At 41.3% G+C, this 19,959-nt stretch overlaps 1 protein-coding gene across 2 annotated transcripts in view; it reads left to right on the forward strand.

Moving 5' to 3' along the window:
- fggy (FGGY carbohydrate kinase domain containing) overlaps nucleotides 1-19,355 on the forward strand; it is a 30,866-nt gene extending 11,511 nt beyond the window's left edge. For both annotated transcript variants that reach the window (XM_021315677.2, XM_012861064.3), the window contains exons 8-16: nucleotides 1,816-1,919; nucleotides 2,013-2,120; nucleotides 4,513-4,574; nucleotides 5,288-5,450; nucleotides 12,319-12,393; nucleotides 12,484-12,604; nucleotides 14,334-14,428; nucleotides 16,477-16,538; nucleotides 18,943-19,355. In XM_021315677.2, the coding sequence (XP_021171352.2) occupies nucleotides 1,816-1,919; nucleotides 2,013-2,120; nucleotides 4,513-4,574; nucleotides 5,288-5,450; nucleotides 12,319-12,393; nucleotides 12,484-12,604; nucleotides 14,334-14,428; nucleotides 16,477-16,538; nucleotides 18,943-19,024 (872 nt within the window). In that variant the 3' untranslated portion in view covers nucleotides 19,025-19,355. The remainder of the gene's footprint in view (nucleotides 1-1,815; nucleotides 1,920-2,012; nucleotides 2,121-4,512; nucleotides 4,575-5,287; nucleotides 5,451-12,318; nucleotides 12,394-12,483; nucleotides 12,605-14,333; nucleotides 14,429-16,476; nucleotides 16,539-18,942) is intronic.
- The last annotated feature ends 604 nt before the right edge of the window (nucleotides 19,356-19,959 follow it).

The raw sequence follows: 19,959 nt of genomic DNA on the forward strand, positions 1-19,959 counted from the left end.
ACCAAAATCAACCCAGACAAGGTGGGCGGAGGGGGACTCGGAACAAGGGCGAAACAAAAAAAAACACTTCAGGCAGGCAACCCGGAGGTCATCCCAGGAAGACGTGGAGGTCTGGAGGCCCGCAGTACATGTTCAGGGCTCTTGGAGGCCCACGCCACCAGATCAAGGCTTTCTGGAGGACGGCAGATGCCTCCGCTTGGAGTCAGACGAGACTTGGAGCTTGACAGACTGGAACTTGGCAGGTGGGAACCCCCGAAGAAGCTCGGGAAGAGGAAATCCCTGCAGAAGTTCTGAACAAGCTCTGGAAACTTGGGCCCCGGGAGCTTGTAGTCACAGAGGGACCCTATAACCTTGGCATCACGACGGGGCCCTGTGAGCTTTAAGTCACAACGAAGTCTTTGGTGCTCAAGCCGTAGGAAGAACTCACAATCAGAATCAGAAATACTTTAATAATCCCAGAGGGAAATTACAGTCCAACCTGCACCCCCTCCTCTGTGTGTAAATTTAGTGCTTTCTAGTAAATGTTCTTATTGTGCAGAATATTACCTTTTAACCGTAGTTTTAAAGCAGGATTGGCAGGCATGGTGGCTGTCCTATAGTATCCACACCATGACTTTTCTTGTGTCTTGGCCGACTTTCTCCTTCTTGTTACTGATGGAAAACTGTAATAGCTGGCTGGCAGCGCATAGCAATATGTGGGGGAGGTGCATTCCTCTCTGCTCCATACAGCTGGGGAAAGCTCCGGTCACTCTGACACTTTATCTCGCAACTCATACGATGGAAAACTTCAGCTGTTTTGATAATGTCTTTTTGAAACATTGGTAATTAAGTTCATGTTTAAAACCAGCCCCCCCGCCTTAGACAAGGCAGTGTTTCTGTGGGAACTCCTGCAGGTCCAACGTGAAAAATCTTTCAATAAATCAAATCATAGGCAGTCAGTGAAGGAATTTAAAAGTGGATCGTTTTAATAGGAGATTAGCGTTTTAACAGCTTGAGGCTGAAAGCTGCGTGTTAATGTGGAGGTTCTGCTTGTGATGTTGCAGAACCGTTGGCCTGATGCACATCCTGAACAGCCTGGCAGGGACGAGCTAAAGCCTTCTGGCTTTTTCATATCTTTGGTAAACCTTAAAACTAAACAGTGGCAGGCCAGTGCTGGGTGAACAATGTGTGAATATGGGAAATAAAAAAGAAAAGAACCGTCCAGAATCTAAAGTAACAACATATACATAAACATATACATTAAATAAAATGATAAAGCAACTGACAACTAGTTTTCATGGTCAGCAAAAGCCAAATATTTTCCATTAGGGTTATATAGCTGCATGTTTTCAGGCGTTAGACCTTGACAGGAGACTCTTTGTTATCTCGGCAGTTTGAAGAGGAGCAGGTTCCGTCTCCACTGCGTTCGTTGCCTTCAGGGTGTGTGGGAAACGCTCCTGCCGCCTGGGGAATCCCAACCATCTGGTTTAGCTCTGTGCGGTACACTGCTAGTGAACCCTAGCCTCTGACCTGCGGTCGGGACCTCTGCCAGTCACATATTGTTGTCGTTCAGAGGTCGAATCGCTCCCATCCACAAGTTGTTGTTCCTGTCACTCTGCACGTAGGCTAACCTTCTTCCCCAAAACTCAAACCAGCTCTGCAAACATTATTCCAGCAGTTAGTGTCACTGCTGAATCCCATGTGAATGCAGGAGAGCCATTTTATAAAGATTTAATGCTGCACGTTTGTGTTTACAACATTTCTACCCCCCTAAAATAATCTGATATGATTTTGTGCTGAGTAAAGCTTTGCTTATAGCTGCTGACCTCCTTCCAGGTGTTATAGGTGCTAATGTGCAAGGCTTCGACTTACCCTGCGAGGGTCTGCCAATCACATCACGCATGGCCATGATCTGCGGGACGTCCACTTGTCACATGGCGGTTAGTGGTTTCAGGGCTGCATGAATTCACTGTAATCAGAGCTTGATTGCTTTATTCCAAGTTTTTTTTTTTATGTATGTTGTTTGTTACCAGATCAGCGAGCAGCCTCTCTTTGTGCCAGGCGTGTGGGGACCGTACCCGTCCGCCATGGTGCCAGGCTTGTGGCTCAACGAGGGAGGACAGAGTGCTACAGGAAGGCTGGTCAGACCATTTTGACAAGTCATGCGAACAAATAAGGACTCCCTAGTGTGGGAGGTTTAAGCACTGTAAATTTATCATAGGAGCAGAAAGGCCGTTAACAGGTTTTTGTAAAATGTCATAAAAAGTGAAGCCTAGATTACATGCAGACATATCAGATCAGGTGAACATAATGAGAACATTGTCCTAATTAGACCTCAGACAAATTGGTGTGCATTTGACTGTTGAAGCTGGTGTAAATGCCACAGTGAGATCAAAAGAGCTTTCTGAGGTCTACACAAAGACCTGTAGCTGCTCATGACCGTGGTTAGTAAATAAAGAGATCTATTACTGCTTCTACTGTGTGGTAACTACTCTGTGGAGGACATGCAAGACAAAAGTAAACATGCACTGGAGTGGTGGCCCAGACAAGTTAACCCTTAAGGCTGTCAGCAAGATGCTAAAAAGGTATCAGAAAACCTTAAAATGTCATGTGTGGCAAAGGCAGGCACATCAAAGGGGCCATATCATGCTTTTCACTTCTTCCATATCAGATTAAAATCATTCAGTTGTGGTCTGTATAAAGTGGAATTGCAATGCTTTACCTTGTTTATTTACCCCCATGTTCCCCCTTTTTAACCCTGTTCTGAGATGCGTCTGAGAGCAACTCGTTCTGGTGCGGTTACTTTAAATCTAAAGTAGGCATTTCACTCTCTGCCCACAAAGTTAACTGAACGGCTTGAAAAATATGACCTAAACATAATATAGAGATATCTATCCAGTACCTGGACAGACTACGTTCAAGTCCAAGTACACAACCAAATGTATTTTAATAAAAAAGGTGGATTTTTCATGACCTGTCCCCTTTGAATGCAAATGAGGCACTTCACATCCCGCCCTCCTCCAAGTCTCTGAGCGGTCCACTCCACCCATTTATGTATTATGCTGGGGGACGCCGTAATGAACAACTGAACATTTTCACTTATTCACTTGTAGCTTCAGCATCCTTTAACTTGGAATACAAAATTACAGCGAAAAATAAAAATGGCAGCTGATAAACTGATAAACAAGAAATCCACGTCCTTCCTTTAGCAGCTCCACAGTAAATACTGTGATGTAATTGTTTAAAAAGTGCAATAGAGAATATAGAAAACTGAACAGTTTGAAAAATATGACCCAAAGAGAATATAAATGTATCTACGCAGCCCCTGGATAGACAAAATTTTCTGCACCCCTAGAAACTCCAAGTATACAACGTATAAAATGTATTTACGGGCTAAAAATTTTGATTTTGCACAATATATCTAGGGTGACCAGATCTCAAATGATCAAATGTGGGACAACATGGTGCTTGTGAGGGACAATCCGGGACACATAACCAACACTACTAAGCTAACGCGGAGCGCACATTATATTAGTTACACTCTGCTTAGCCTGTTTTGTGCACAACAATGAATTATCGTGACTGGTGAGTTTATAAAAAGCATTATTTAACTTTCTTGAAGTTTAATAAAACTGTTAAACATTAGCCCTGTCACTGCCAACCCTTCCAGGATGGACCCCGTGTCTCCGTATCTCGCCCATTGACCGCTGGAGACAGTCACCAGCCCCTCCTTTAAAGCTTATTAGAAAAACTGTATGAAACTTTTGCTTAAAGTTAAATATTGTTTAAGATAATCTTGGCTGCTGTAGCTCCGTGTGAAGCTGAAAAATAACTTTGGCAAAGTTCACAAAAAGCTCTCTGAGAACGACCTTTCTCTGACCTCATTCAGTCAGAACCCGTTCCCCATTCTCTGTAGTAGCATTGTCTTTGCTTTGACGGATGTAGTTCCGTATACATCAAAATCCTTTTCATTTTATTTTACTAGCATCCTGGCGTGCAGCTGGCCATGAGGTGGGAAGCTGTTGATTGTTTAGATCTACAGCCGACGCAGCGCTCGTTGACGATGACTGCAGCTCTGCCGTCTTTATCTCAGAAACGTGCATGTTGAATTATTTTTTTACTTTTCTGAATCTGACCCAGTCAAATGCGGGATATTATTTAAGTTTGTCGGACACTGAGACGAGTGAAAAATGTGGCAAATTCCCACACAAATCGGGACTTCTGGTCACCCTAGATATATCCCCTTTAATATTTTAATATTTCTTTATGAAGAATTAAATGTGTATTGGGATGTGTAATTTTTTTTTACACAGCTGTATACCCACACATGCAGCAAGTGCTGCAGATTGACCGAAAAAAAAACAAAAAAAAAACAAAAAACGGATGCACAACAATCACACACCCCTTTACTTAGAAAAGCAGCCAATTCTGGGTTAATTCATTTATTACTCAGCAAACTTGAATCTCACGTCCTCGTGAGCCGTCTTCTTATCTTCTGTCACCTGTTTCTCTGTTGTTCCTCTCCTCCCTCAGATTGAGCACATTGTGAAGGGCCATGCTGCCTACACCCAGCTACAAGAACAGGTCAACCAGAGGTCAGCTCACATGATTCATGCAGTGCTGCTTTTCCCACAAACGCTTCCACACAGCTGGCTGGATGAAGCGTATCGTATTTACCACATTTCAGTAAAAGCAGAGAAGCGCTGATGTAGTGGATTCTGTCCAACTGGGCTAATACGGTCATAGGAAAAACCTAAGCCACGCTTTCTGCTTCCAGACGTTGTAGGAGGTAAAGTAGTGGCCAGATGTTGCTAATTGATAAACATTTTCTTTCCCAGGTGTGGCCACCTCTTTAAAAGCCCGGGCAATAAATGACCTTTCAAAAGTAGTAGTTTCAGCCCATCAGTCTGGGAAGACTTGTTATTTCAAAAGCATTTGTTGGCTGTCATTCTACATTGAAAATGATTGTTCAAAAGGCTTCTGAAAGTTGATATTTTTCACAGGAGTGTGCCTTCTTTCAATTTCACCTCAAGAAAAGAAATGGCAAAAAAAAAAAAGAAGCTCCATCAACTTCATAACAGTGCAATTAGAAAAAAACTGACCTTGTCTGATTAAAGGGGTTACCATGAGATAGTTGGTTTCATTGAGAAAGACAATGACAATGGTGCACTCAGTTCTTTTCTGGACTGTATTAACAATCATTAAAACTTTCTTCATATTATAAGAGTTAGTTAGTTAGATTATTATATTTATCTTCTCTTAAGTGCCCAGTATGTGTCCTTAAAATGTTTATAACTTCTCATTTCAGAGTTCCTTTCACTGGCGCGAATATCTACACGTATCTGAACAGCCACTTGGCTCTGATGGCCAACTCGCATTCTGCTGTAGACCTGCTGGGAACTAACCTTCACATGTGGCCGGACTTCCACGGGAACAGATCGCCACTTGCTGACCCGGCCTTGAAAGGCATGGTGAGGGCTGAAAACGACTCAACACCTCTGAGATGTTGTCACTTGGAACACAAAGTTCCTGTTTCTCCACCTAACTCAAACTTTTCTATTCTGAATACCCAAAGTACCCTAGGTTGTATATGAAAGAAGAGGTCTATATAAAGGGGCAAACATATAAGAAAAAAATCAGACCATTATTATGGTGTGTTTTCAGGTGTCTATAATGTACATTACCAGTCAAATATTTGGACACATCTTTGTCATTCAATAGACTTTCCTTCTTCTCCTTTCTACAATGTTGATACATATGTGAAGAAATCTGTCAGCATCTGTGCCTATCTTCTCCATTCTACCACGTCCATCTCCTCTGCTATAATCAGCCTCATGGCTCACACTTGTGCAATCAGCATCATGCGTTGCACCTGGTTCCTGCACGGTCCAAGCGTTTCATAGCCACGGACTCACTGCCAGACAAAACAAAGCTCTGGTTAGTACGTGTCCAGCAGTTTTTCCTTGCCTGATCGTCATGCTATGACCATGTTCTGTCTCCTGGATTTTCCTGCCTTGCATTGCTCTAGTCTGACGTCCACTAATCTTCTGATTTCTGGAGCTTGATTCTGTACCTTAATCTGTGACCTTTACCTAACCTTTTGGATTTGTCTGCCTTCCTCTGATCTTCTGTGTATGACCCTCACCTGCCCTTTGATCACAGACTTATCTCTGCTGTTCTGCCTCATGCCTCTGCAGTGTGTAAAGCCTGCTCTCAACACTGCCAGGTTGTAACAAGGTTACTCCTGTCTGCATCCAAGTTTCTGTTTTCAATAAACCTCTGAAAACACAACTCTATGTCCGGCTGTAATGTCGGGTCCTCAGTCTGGGTCCCCTGGCAAATTCAAAACAATGAAGCAAACAAAAAATTGTAATATAATTTATATAGATATATAGATTTTTCAAAACAGTTGATTTCATTACGGCTTTACACACACTCAGCGTTCTGTTGGTGAGCTTCATAAGGCTAGTCACCTGAAATGGTTTTCCAACTGTCTTGAAGAAGTTCCCAGAGCTAGGAATAAAACTAAAGACAGAACATTGGATGAGAAGGTGTGTCCAAACTTTTGACTGCTTGTGTATATGTAATTTTTATTCAAGTCTCTGTCAAACGCTAACTAAAAGTAGTTTTGTTTAAAGACAAAACGTCACCAGCTATGTCATAACTGGGTTTTCTAATAGACTCTGAATGGGACAAAAACCACAAAGGCAGAGAGTTGTTTTTGGAGATTTATTGAAATAAGTGAGTAGTGAAAACTGGGAGGGCTCTGGTCATGGTAACCACTGATCAGGCCCGAAATCTGGGTGTAGTGGACTCTGACCTGAACCTCCAAAAGCAAGGTCGACCTTCTATCACCTTAGGAACATTTCCAGGATTAAAGAATTAATGTCTCAGCAGGATCTGGAAAAACTAATCCATGCGTTTATATTTAGTAGAATTGATTACTGCAACGGTGTTTTCACAGGTCTGCCTAAAAAGTGGATCAGACAGCTGCAGCTGATCCAGAACGCTGCTGCCCACGTCCTCACTAAAACTAAGAAAGTAGAGCACATCACCCCAGTTCTAAAGTCCTTACACTGGCTCGCTGTATCTCAGAGAATAGACTTTAAAATAGTTCTGTTAGTCAATAAATCCCCGAATGGCTTAGCACCTAAATACATCACAGACTTGTTATCAGTGTATCAACTACCCAGATCACTCGGGTCTTCTAGCTCAAATCTACTCTGCATACCTAGAACAAAACATGAAGAAGCAGCATTTAGTTCTTATGATCCACTTATCAACGTCCCAGTAAACTGTAAAAGTGCTGAAACCCTAGGTTCCTTGAAATCAAGGTTAAAAAACTATTTGTTTAGAGTTGCCTTTGAATGTTAATGTTGAAGTTCGTAGTCCAACTCGTCTCAAATTTTGACCTGCTGCTACTACTCCAACACAATGTGCTTTCCTCTGTTATGTTTTCCTTTCTTGTGTTTTGTTCATGTAGAGCATTGTCTTGTTTCTGAAATGTGCTTTACAAATGCACTTGACTTGCCTTGGCCATTGACCAGAGCCTTAAAAACAGCAGGGACATTAGTGATACAAAAAGGCATTGTCAGATACTCAAGGCTAGATCTTTACTGAAAACCTTCGGTTGTCTACGCAGATAGCTAAATCAGTGAGATTCTCTAAGGTTCATCCCTACTAGGTAACTTGTCTTGACCTAGTTTAAGGGATCACATTCTGATGGTGGACTCCTCCTCGCTCACTTTGGGTGCAAAGGTATGTTTAAACAGCTCCAGAAACTGTAAAAATGTGAACATATCAATATCATCTATAATGGACCCTGCCCAGTGACGAGCCTGTACTCTAAGTAACCCAAAAACCTTTTCTCTCCCTGGAAAACACCAGCACAACCACACAGGTCTGCCCAACCTGACAATTGTTCTTTGTTTAAGGCTTTACCCTTTTGGCTGGGGTCAAATAAATAACCCTCAAAAGTAAAAGTTATGGAAAATCTAACTTTATTACTCTGCTGCCAAAATGTTTGGCTTATTTTGGGAGTGATGGTAGTTAAATATATTATTTATAGTTAGTAAATACAAATGAAAAGCAAAAAGCTACGTTTGCAGGGATTTCCTAAAACAAGGAAAGATTTCTCTGTAAAATGCTGTTTAACAACTAATGTGAAGATGCATATTACAAGAGAGCTTTCTTTATTCTTACTGAAAATTAAGACTGCAGAAGAATATTTATTTATGGTTTTTGTTATAAGGATTTGTTAAGCTGTAATGGTAACCCAATTGCCAACGGACCTTTCCGGATTGACAGCCATGACCCAGGAACGATAAAGCAGGTATAGAAAATAGGTGGACGATATTCTGGCAATGGCAAGATGAAATACAGTTTCTTTCTGGAGCAATCTATTGTAGGGATGCACCGATGCCGATACTGGTATCGGCATCTGGCCCGATACCACGTGTTTGTACTCGTACTTGTATCCGTAAATGTGTTCCGATACTATAGGACCGGATACTAGCATACTTTTCTCTTTAACAGAAAGCATTAGTTTGCGATCAGATACTAGACGAAGAAGAAGACAAAACAGCGAAGAAGAACGCAGAAGAAGAAGAAGACAAAACAGCGAAGAAGAACGCAGTGTGACGTCAAGAGCATAGAGAAGGAGGAGGGAGCAAACACAAAAAGGGTGAAGGAGTTAGCCATGTCCGCTATTTGGAAATATTTTCAAGTTAACGAGGACGACAAAAGTAAGGCTGTTTGCAAAATATGTCAATCAAAGTTATCAAGAGGAGGAACAAACCCTAACAGTTACAACACAAGTAACCTGATAAAACATCTTAAAACGCAACACGACGCAGAACACAAGGAGTTCTCTCATGGCGGTGGGAAACTGCAACAACCAACATTGCCGCAAACGCTGAAGAAGCGGGAGAAGATGTCCAGAGACAGTCCACACGCAATGAAGATAACAGAAGCTCTTACCCAATACATTGCCCTCGATGACCAGCCATTATCCGTCGTTGAAAATATTGGATTCCGACGTCTTCTGAGTGTGCTGGAGCCGAGGTATGAAATTCCTAGTCGGCAATACATCACTGACCGGGAGCTGCCGAAACTATACGACTTTGTGAAGAGACACATCCAAAGCCTTTTGCAAGACGTTTCAGCGATAAGCTTGACAACTGATATCTGGACGAGCAGCGTTAGCCCGGTGTCACTCATTAGCCTAACTGCGCAATGGGTTGACAAAGATTTCACCCTGCAGAGGGCTGTCTTGCATGCAAAACATTTTCGGGGATCACACACTAGCTTAGCCATCGCGGATGTGTTTGATGAGATGCTCCGGAAGTGGGGCGTTCCCAAAACTTTGATTCATGTTGTGCTACGTGATAATGCTAAAAACATGATAAAAGCCATGACGGATGCCGGACTTCAGAGCCTTCCATGTTTCGCGCACACACTCCAGCTGGTGGTTAACGAGGGGCTTCTGGTCCAGAGGAGTGTGACTGATGCTGTCGCTATTGGTCGGAAAATCGTAAGACATTTTAAACACTCCACATTAGCTTACTCCCGGCTGGAAGATATTCAGCTGCAGCTCAACCAACCAACAAAAAGATTGCAACAGGATGTACAGACCCGCTGGAACAGCACATTTTACATGTTACAGTCTCTCATTGAGCAGAAGCGCGCTCTTGGAATATATGGATCTGAACACGAGCTTCCAGAGAATCTCGCCGCTCACCAGTGGGCACTTTTGGAAAAAACTGTTGTTGTTCTGGCTCCGTTTGAAGAGCTTACAAGAAAAGTAAGCTGCTCTGATGCATTGGCATCAGATGTGATCCCTGCTGTGACTGTGCTTCTGAGAATCCTGAACAGAGAAACTGAAGAAGATCAGGGTATCAAAACAATGAAGTCGACCTTAGCTGCAGCTGTGAAGAGGCGCTTCACTGACATGGAGAAGATCCCCCTCTACTGCATTGCAACTCTACTGGATCCAAGGTAAAAGTCTGCCCATTTCTGTTTAGCATATTAGAATATGATCAAAACAGAACCAATTAAGCTAAAACGTAATTAAACATTTATTTAGAATAATGCAATTACACTTATGGCATTTAACATACACGATAAGCTTACCTTACGTTACATGATATGATTTACCATTTTTCACCTACAATTTAAAGACTAGCCTATCCATAAAAAGCAAATGTATTTTTTTTCTGTTGTAGGTACAAAGATCGTTTTTTCTCAAACGTCAACATTGCCATAGATGCCAAAGAAATGCTGAAGGTGGAGTTGCAGAGTGTGAATACAGGAGAGCCAAAGGAGAATCTGGAAGAGCCACCTGCCAGAAGGCTTCGTATGACACAAGCTAGCAGCAGTCTGGACAGAGTGTTTGAGGAGATAACAGAAGAACAAGTCATCTTCACAAAGCCATGCCACCCCAGTGGGTGCTGCCATTCAGTTAGAGACCTACCTTGGAGAGACTACAATTCCTCGAGAAGAAAACCCACTGCAGTTCTGGGGTGTTAATAAAATGCGGTTTCCTGCTTTGGCTAAAATATCCCAGAGGTACCTCTCAGCTCCATGTACCAGTGTAGAAAGTGAGAGACTTTTTAGCTCAGTTTCACACATCATAAATGAAGATCGAAACAGATTAAGTGCAGCAAATGCAGAGATGTTGCTTTTCCTCAAGAAAAACTTGCCTCTCACGTTCTTAAAATAGGTTCCGACCTAAAAGACAAGCTTTACAAGAAGCATAATGTAATTTATCAGTTGCTCATTCAAAGTTTGTTTTCATAGTTATATATTCAATTTGCATATAGGTAAAAACTGTGACAAGGCTGTTAAAACTATTCAGTAAATGTTAAAATCTATGTTTAACAGTGTTGGTTAGACTAAAAGTGGTGTTCTATGTCTTAAAATATAACAAGAGGACAGATCTATACAATTAAAATACACCAAGTGTATTTCTGTTTGAGCCAAATGAAAATAAAAAAAATTCAAATAAATTCTGAGGAGTTAATGGCACTTTATAGTACTCGTATCGGTACTCGGTATCGGCAAGTACTGAAGTTGAAGTACTTGTAATCGTACTTGGTTTGAAGAAATCTGGTATCGGCACATCCCTAATCTATTGGAAATAACATCACTTCCTATAGACTGTAATTCGTTTTAATCTGAAGGACATTTGGATTCGATAAACAAATATGGGATGATAGGACATTTCAACAACTGGACATTTCTCAAAAAGCATATGACAGGAGCTGGAGGAGGTTCCAACAAGTACTGGTTGTCTTCTGCAATTAACAGTCTGCTGTTTTCCTCATAAGTCTGGACTTAGGTGGAGGGTTCACAGAACATAAATCTTTTCTTGCAAAGAAAAGCTATAGGCCTGACTATCCCGTCTTTGTGGAAGAATGTGTTAGAGCCCGATGAAGCTAAACCTTTGGTCCATCATTCTATAAAGGATGCTTAGCACAAAAACAATAGTGATCATCGCTAAAAGTGCACTGTAGGCTTTGTAAAATATGCTGGTGGTCACACCATGCTCTGAGAATGTTCTTTTTTTTCTGATGGATGTGATGTTTTTCTCAAGTTGGTTGAAACCAGTGGATGAGAACAGTAGTTCCTAATACCAATCAGTTCTGGCCCAAAACATTCAGGTGTCTGTTCTGAACCTGAAGATGCAGCAGGATTTTTATTTTTCAGCTTCAAAGTAAATCCAAATTAGGATCAGAACTGAAAATAATAAGGAAGGTTTTGGAATGTCCCATCCAGAATCAAGAACTAAATGTAACCAAAGGTCTGTGGGCTTAAAAGGGGACAAGAAATTTGCCTATAATCTGAGAGCATTTTTGCTAGATGGAAAGGACAATTACTGTCTGACCAAGATTTGGGATACTGACAGATAAAATATAAAGGTGCTTTTACCAACGTTCTGCACACTTATGCAACTGTTATTGCACTTTTTGTCTTTCTGACACATTTGTTTATTTTTCACTCAAAGTTTTGCAGGATTATGTTGCATTACAGGTGGGAAAGGTTTTACAGTTATGTCATGATCTCAGTTTTTCACAGATTTGAAGTCACAGAGAGAGTGTGTAACTTTTAGTTACCCTAATCCTTCATTTCTGTAAAAGCAGCCTTAAGATGTCCTACTGTTTGATATAATGAAATGGATGAATATCAGAAATCTTGAAATAAAATAGCTACCTTTTTAAAATCCTCTGAGACCCAAAGTCACCTAGTTTAATCTGATTAATTTTAGGGTTAAGTTGGCGATTCAGCCCTTCCTGTTACTCCCCAGACCTTCTCTCTTAGTGTCCCATGACTGTTTTGCAGGTGATTGGGCTGTCTCTTTCCCAAACCTTGGATGACTTGGCCCTGCTGTATTTAGCCACAGTTCAAGCTCTTGCTGTAAGCCACATGTTTCAAATAACTCTCTCAGTTTTGGCTGTGTGCAAACAAATCCTGGTGTCTAAACCTCCTCCTTGTCTCTGATTTCAGCTCGGTACGCGGCACATTCTGGACGCCATGAGAGAAGCAGGACATGACATCAGAACCCTCTTCTTGTGTGGCGGCTTGAGCAAAAACCTTCTGTTTGTACAGATCCAGGCCAATGCTACAGGTAAGCCACAGAGTGAAGGTTTATACACATACAGCTATACTTGAAGCTGGTCTTTGTTATTCAAATGACAGAGTAAAAATATCAGACTTTCACATTTTGCAACCCTATTGTATGACACCTGACCCTGAGTTGATCCGTTAGCTGTAACCAGAGTGTAGTCCACTGGTAGCTTGTTAAACTCACTGGACCTACAGAGCCTCAGAGAAGTATTCATACCTCTTTAACCTTTTCAGTTTATGTTACAGCCAACATATTTTATTCAGAATTTAATGTGATAGACCAACACAAAGTAGGGCATGGCTGTGAAGTGGAAGGAAAATTATATAAAAAAAAATTTTTTAGATTCATTTTTAATTAGGCTCCTTATTGTGATAGACCTGAATAAAATCCAGTGCAACCAGCTATCTGCAGAAGTTACCTAATTAAGAGTCCAGCTGTTCGTAATGTAATCTCAGTGTAAATCCAGATGTTCTATGAAGGCCTCAGTGGTTTGTTAGAGAACATCCATGAACTAACAGCATCATGAAGACCAAGGAACACAGCCACAGGCTGGTCTGTGGTAAGGTTAGGGTCTGTTTTCAGACGAAGAAAGCCCAATAATACCATTCTCTGGTGCCAGTTGGCAAAGATGTTGATGGCAAGGAAAAAGAAAGAGCCCAGTCCATCCATCTATCCATCCATTTTCCTACACGCTTATCCCTGCTGGGATCGTGAGGGGTGCCACTGCCAATCTCCAGCTGTCAACGGGCGAGAGGCGGGGTACACGCTAGACAGGTCACCAGTCTATCGCAGGGCAGAAACAGCTCAGACTTTTGCCCAATTTACTGTGATATTACCAAGACCTGCTGCACTACGATAGCACAGGAAGCGCTAAATGAAATACATGGACAAAGCCAAACTGGGAGAGCCCGCAAACGAGCGGGCTTTCTTCGTCTGGAAACAGATGCATACAACACCTTACGGGCGCAGCCATGATGAACTGGTTGAACTCGCACAGCTTACAAACACAGCCATCTGATTGGTTGAGCAGCAAAACTCGAATCATGTGACCCATTGGATGGGAGTGCAAAATGTATATTTTTTATCGGCTATAACTTATTAACGTGCAAGCGAAATCGTGGGAACATTGGTGTTTTGAGATCCCTGCTATGTGTAGCAACTGATCCAAGAGCAAGAAAGTTGCCCCCTGACAGTTCATACGAAAAGTCATCCTACAGATTCTGGCCCACGGCCCAAAAGTAAAAAGCTTGAAAAATTGCTAATGAGACAAGTGATACTGGAAGTTTATTTGTGCAAAGGTATAACATGGATCAGACCCTCAGTTAATCTAAGATAAAGCTTGCACAGCACAATCAAGTTGAAGTTAATGGACGTTTTGAATAACACATGTTGCGCTGGCATCCTTTTTCTAAAATGACCATTTTACAAGTGCTGCATAAAAGTAATCAATGTAATTACGACGAGTTTTTTTAATAAATATTAGCATCTCGTTTGGGAAGTTGTTGTTATTAGTCTTACTTATAAATAGACACTGATCAAAGCCAAAAGTTCACGTTTACAAGATAAATGATTGATTTAGTAGAAGGTGAACTCGGATTTAAAAACAGATGTACATGCAACAGAAGATAAATGACTTCTGAGAGGATGCAGAGCCACATGTGCATTCACTACACAGTACTGGAGCCAGGACAGATCTCATCTAAGCCCATGAGTTTATTTTCATTCTCAGGGCTGCCTGTGGTGTTGCCCAATCAGACCGAGGCTGTTTTAGCGGGAGCGGCAGTCCTGGGCGCCTGTGCATCCCGGGACTGCAGAACCATACAGGTACAGTCACACACAGCTCTATTACACAACTTTTCTATTTTTCATCTACGCTTAGTAACTGATGGAAGGGTTTCAGCCTTTGATAGACCTTGAGTTAGATTTCAGTCATTTTAGATCCTGGTGAAGACCAGATTTTTGTCAACAATGGTTTGCCTTGGAGAATTAAATGAGCGAGCACTTTTATTTTCCTGTAATCAAAAGTAAGGCATTCATCCTACCCTGTTAGTCTAATTTCTACCCTGTTATCATCTAATTTTATTGCAATTATGTGGTTTGACTTTCCTAACCTACTTTGACCTTATCTTTTCAATAATATGAGTGACTTGATGAGTAAAATAAAAAGATTGCAAATGTTACGCAAACATTGTTGACATAACTCAAGTCTTAAATGGAATAATTAATCATTCAGTGGAAAATTACTTTCATTTCCCAACATTAAAGGATTTATTGCATTTTTTTATACACTTCTTAGGTTCCTGGGTATTCAAAACAGGGTTGTACTGAACATAGCAAACAAGAATCAAAACACTGATGCTTGGGTTGGTTGGCTCGTATTATTTGATGAGTTACTTGCTTTTTTCCCAAATCAGTACAGTAAATGATTAAGGAAAAGGTTGATTATTTTTTTTTCAAGAGGTTTGAGGCTTAAATTGTGTTTCAATTACAAAGTGACCCTAATAATAGTTTTAACCTGTAGGAGGACACATACAGCAACATTTAGGCTCATATTGATTGAGCCTTTTTATTGGTTTATAACAGATTTATTCATCCGACAACAGTAACGCTCTGCAATTAGTTATTTTCTTAATGTCTGAAAAAGAAAACAAATCAGTATATATTGGAGCTGCAGTGGATGTTTTCCTTCAACTTTGTTTCAATTCTGGTCTCCAGCATACCTTATTTAAGAAAAATATTGTTTTTAGTCTTTCTATTTAGGTGTGCACTCCAACAGAAATAACAATAAAAATTGCAAATAGGATATTCTAAATGGAAATGTATAGTAATATTTGTGTCATAGTGACAAGTTGAAGGGAAAGATTACACAGCTTAAGTTAACTGCAGTTCTAATGTTTCTGCTCATGTCTGAAATGTGGTTTTATGCCTTAGGATGAAATACATTAAAGGGAGCATACATAATCTACTTCCAGACATAACTTTTACTGCAGTTTCTGCTATGACTCCAATATTTCTACCGCTCATTATGTTGATGCAGGTAGACCCGAAACAGTGGAGAGTAAAAGAAAATAAGGCCCCTGTGAACATTTGTATTTTGGATAACACAGCTGGGGAAAAAACAAAAACACAACAGAAATCCATTCTTTAAGTTAATAACATTCATTTAGTAGGGAGAAAAACAATGTTTTCAAATTGTAGTTTGAACCAAATCCACAGTGACACAATTATTAGTATCCCTGATGTCAATACTTTGTTCAGACTTCATTTGTCAAGGGTTTAACATGACATACAGAGGTGCATGCTGGGAATTCACAAAAAAAATGAGTTTATAGAGGGACCCAGATCTGGAAAGCATTTGGGGTACCACTTTAAAAGATATTCTCAAAGTCTGACTCACTGTCTCCACCTACTGGAGGGAACCAGAGAACATAAACCCTCAGTGCTACTGGCTCTACTTACACAGAGGAACCCGATTGGTGCACAGATATGGATTAGAGATGTAAAGTTTCAAATCTTTTATAGGGTAAAGAGCCGCGGCGCTAAAATTCACTGCAACCTTGGATCCATATAGACTAAAAATAAGACGCTAGTGTTTGGACTAGGCTGCAGCTGTCAGCTTGTTTTCTGCCATAAATACAGCCAGCAGTTGTTGTGTCTGATCCCCCTCAGCCGCACGCACTCCACTGCCTGGATTTTGTAGGTATAAACAGCAGAGAAGGCCCTCCATGCATTAATCATGAGCCGTGGCACACCAGAACCTCAGCAGTCGGATTGTGTTTGGAAGATATGTAGGTCACAGCCGATTTGAAATGAAATGCGTCTCCAGATCTTCATTTATGGAGCGCTGTTTGTCTTTGCAATCTGTGTCTCAGGAGGCCATGGAGAAAATGGCTAAAGTGGGGAAGGTTGTTCAGCCTGACCAGGAGCTCCAGAGGTGAGAAAAAATATTTTCAAGTAGTGGGAAATAGGGACAATATACAATGCCCTGCAAAAGTATTTACACCCACATTGTGTCACAGTACAACTTTAATTTTGTTTTCTGCAACCAACTCAAAGCAGCACATAGTTGTAAAGTGGATTTAAAATGATACATGATTTTCAACAATGTTTCTGAATGAAAATCAGAAATATTTCTGTATGGATAAGCGGGTATAGATGATGATCTATATTCAGTATTGCCCTAAAGTTGGAGATCAGCTTTTAATTCTTGCTGATTCTAAATTAGATTTGTGTCTGGACTTGAACATGGCCATTTTAACACATGGAAGTCAGTGAGGTGGTGAAGTTTAGAGCTGCTTTAGGTAAGAAAACAATATCCCCCAGCTTTGAACATCTCAGAGAGATCTGTTCAATCCATGATAGGAAAAAGCAAGCCTGCCAAGTTATAGCGGATAAAGATTATTTATCATAAAATCACCCATGAAGCCAAGGAAAAAACTGCAAAGACCCACAGCTCAGGTGGACAAATCTGTTGAGAGGATGACAATTAGTGGTGCCCTCCACAAATAAGATCTGTATGTGAGATTTGAAGAAAAAAGCCAGTACTGACAAGAATCCAAAACCAGTCCTGTTTGCAATTTGCCTCAAGCCGTGTAGGGGATGCAGCAAACATGTGGGAGAAGCTGCTCTGGTCTGATAAGACTAAAATTAACCTTTCTGGCAGACACACAAAGCATCATGTGTGGAAGGAAGCTACATATCACCATGAGCCATTTCTAGAGTGGAACAAGGTGGCAGCACCATGCTGGAGGAGGGGTCTTTTATTCAGGATAGATCGAAACCTAAATCCAATGCGGTACCGCGCGCGAGCTATTTTTAGAAACACAACGTCACGATGACGTCACATCACGTGGTACGCAGTGGGGCAAACTCCGGAAACCCGCCGCTGTTTCGCTGTAAAAGAGACGTGCGTTAGCCTAGGTTTTACTCGGTAAACGACTGCTTTTTCCAAATCTAAGACCATGGTTTTTAAACATTGTTGCTATGGAACGTGCAACAGCGACTCGAGGTACGCTGATCGGCCGCATATGAAGGATGTTTTCTTCAAGACTGCCAAGGAGAAATGTGTACGCTTCGGGGCGGTCGGCCTACACAACAGTTCAACCCGGAAAAAGTTACCAAATTCAAGTACATATGTAGCAAGCATTTTGTCGGAGGAAAGGGCCCAACCGAAGAACATCCTGACCCAATTCCAGCGACATCAAGTCAAGGTAAGAGTATTTTGGTGGCCGACATGTTAATAAAGTAGCGCCTGCTACCATGATCGCATATAGGCTATCATGGTAGCAGGCGCTAACATGATAGCCTGCTACCAGGCTTACTCAAAAATATTTCAAAAAAACAAAGCTTACCGTTCATCAACTCGGCCAGTTTTCCAGTCTTTTTAAGCCCTCGAACCTCAAGCCATCGTTTGAGCTGAAGGTTGGTGTGTTCTTCGACAGTGCGACCAGTAATCCGTGCGCCTGGGACATCGTCTTGGGAAAGTTTAACGGCTGTAAAGTCGGTCATATCTGTTATCCGTGCGTTCTCTCCTGTATGCGTTCTCTCCTGTGTGCCCTACCTAAGCGGCAAAAGGGGCGTTGCTCTTGAGACGGTGACGTCACGTGCGCGGTACCGCATTGAAAATGTGTGGCAAAAGTTCAAAATTAATGCTCACAGATATTCCATATCCAATCTGACTGGGGTTAAGCTATTGTGCATACAGAAAATTAGCCATTTTTCAGACTCCGGATGTGCAAAGTTAGTATAGATTTACATTTTCTTCTGCTTGCTGGTACAGATCACTTAATGTCAAACAGAAAAATCCCCTTCAAGGTGGTAAATGTGAGTGAAGAAGTTGCAAGGACCTGTTTTCAGGACATCGACACCTGCAGAAGGCCCGATCCACCTCAGTTGATATAAATCATCTAGTGAGGAATGACTTTATTATGCTTCCTGCTAATAAAAAATATGTAACTGTGTATGTGTAGGGTGTTTCGAAAACCTTCTGAAAACCATGTATCATTTTTCTGTCCCTTCATAATAAGCTACGCTTTGTGTTGGTCTATCAAATAAAACCCCAATAAAAGGTAAGGTGAAAAAATTTGAACGTTTGAGGGGGTATAAATATCTACAACTTACTGCATTGATGATGCTGTGCTTTTTGTTAATTATTTGCTGTCAACTGTATGTACATGTGCTGTTATATAAAAGTAGATGCTCAATGCTTTTGTTAGTTGGCTTACTAAAAATGTAATTTCATTTGTTGGTTAAAAAAATTCAATTAATCAGCAAAGAAAATACATTGACTTGCTAACACAGCTTCCCCACATTTGTGTTTTTTTTCTCTTCTTTCACAGCTTCTATGAGAGAAAGTACAAGGTGTTCCTGCAGCTGTTCTCCCACCAGAGGGAGTACCAGGCCCTCATGAAGCACAAATGAGACTAGTAAACACATGTGGAAACTGGAACATGTGTCTTAACCCAGCAACTCTTCACAATGTCAATAATTTCACACTTTTTTTTTTATTCCGCTCACAGAAAACCCACTTCCTGAGGCTCAGGCTGAGCATTCATTATATGGCTTTTGTATACAGGATATAAAACCACATAGCTGGCAGTAAAAGCTCACATCCGACAGGCCGTCTGGGTTTTAGATTCTGCCTAAATTCAGCAAGGCCAGACATATCAGTATGTCTTTCAAAAGACACACATGATGATTTGGTGGAAACTTGAAATGATTTTCTAATAAATATTGACAAGTTAAAAATGAATCTGCTCATATTTGCGTTCCCAGCCAGTTCACTGGTATGTCAGAGCTAATGTCCTTCAGATCAGCAGGGAGTGGATCTGCTTGTATGTTCTCCTCCTTCCTACTTCCTGGTCGGATCACCTCGGCTGTCCTTCCTCTGTCCTGTCTGCTGATCAGAGCAGAGGAGGCTGCTGCCTGCATACCTAAGATCAAAACTGATAAGCTGTTCGCTAATGCTGCCGGCTGACCTGATGAAGAGCAACGGCAAATCCTAAGCAGCTGACTTAATGCTTCTTTAGTGGGGTGGGGGTGGGGGGCTAACGCTAACAAACATTAAAGTGATCGTGGTCAGTTGTGCCTGGAAGTCAGAAACTGACCAAATCTAGCTGAAAGTTTCCAGTGGATTTGATTCTTCTTGAGCATTTCTACATGCTGTTACATTACAAACACAAGCTTCAATGGGTTTTAATGTGTTAAACCAACACAAAGTAATGTATTATTTTTAAACGGAAGAAAAAGAAAACAGTTAAGATGAAAATGACATGTGATTAGGAGTTTCATTAGGCATGCCCGGTAAAGGGAGATGCCGACCTATGGGCCCTTTTCCCCCATGCTCTCTCCTGATT

This window comes from Fundulus heteroclitus, chromosome 6 (genome assembly GCF_011125445.2).
Source record: "Fundulus heteroclitus isolate FHET01 chromosome 6, MU-UCD_Fhet_4.1, whole genome shotgun sequence".
NCBI lineage: Eukaryota > Metazoa > Chordata > Actinopteri > Cyprinodontiformes > Fundulidae > Fundulus > Fundulus heteroclitus.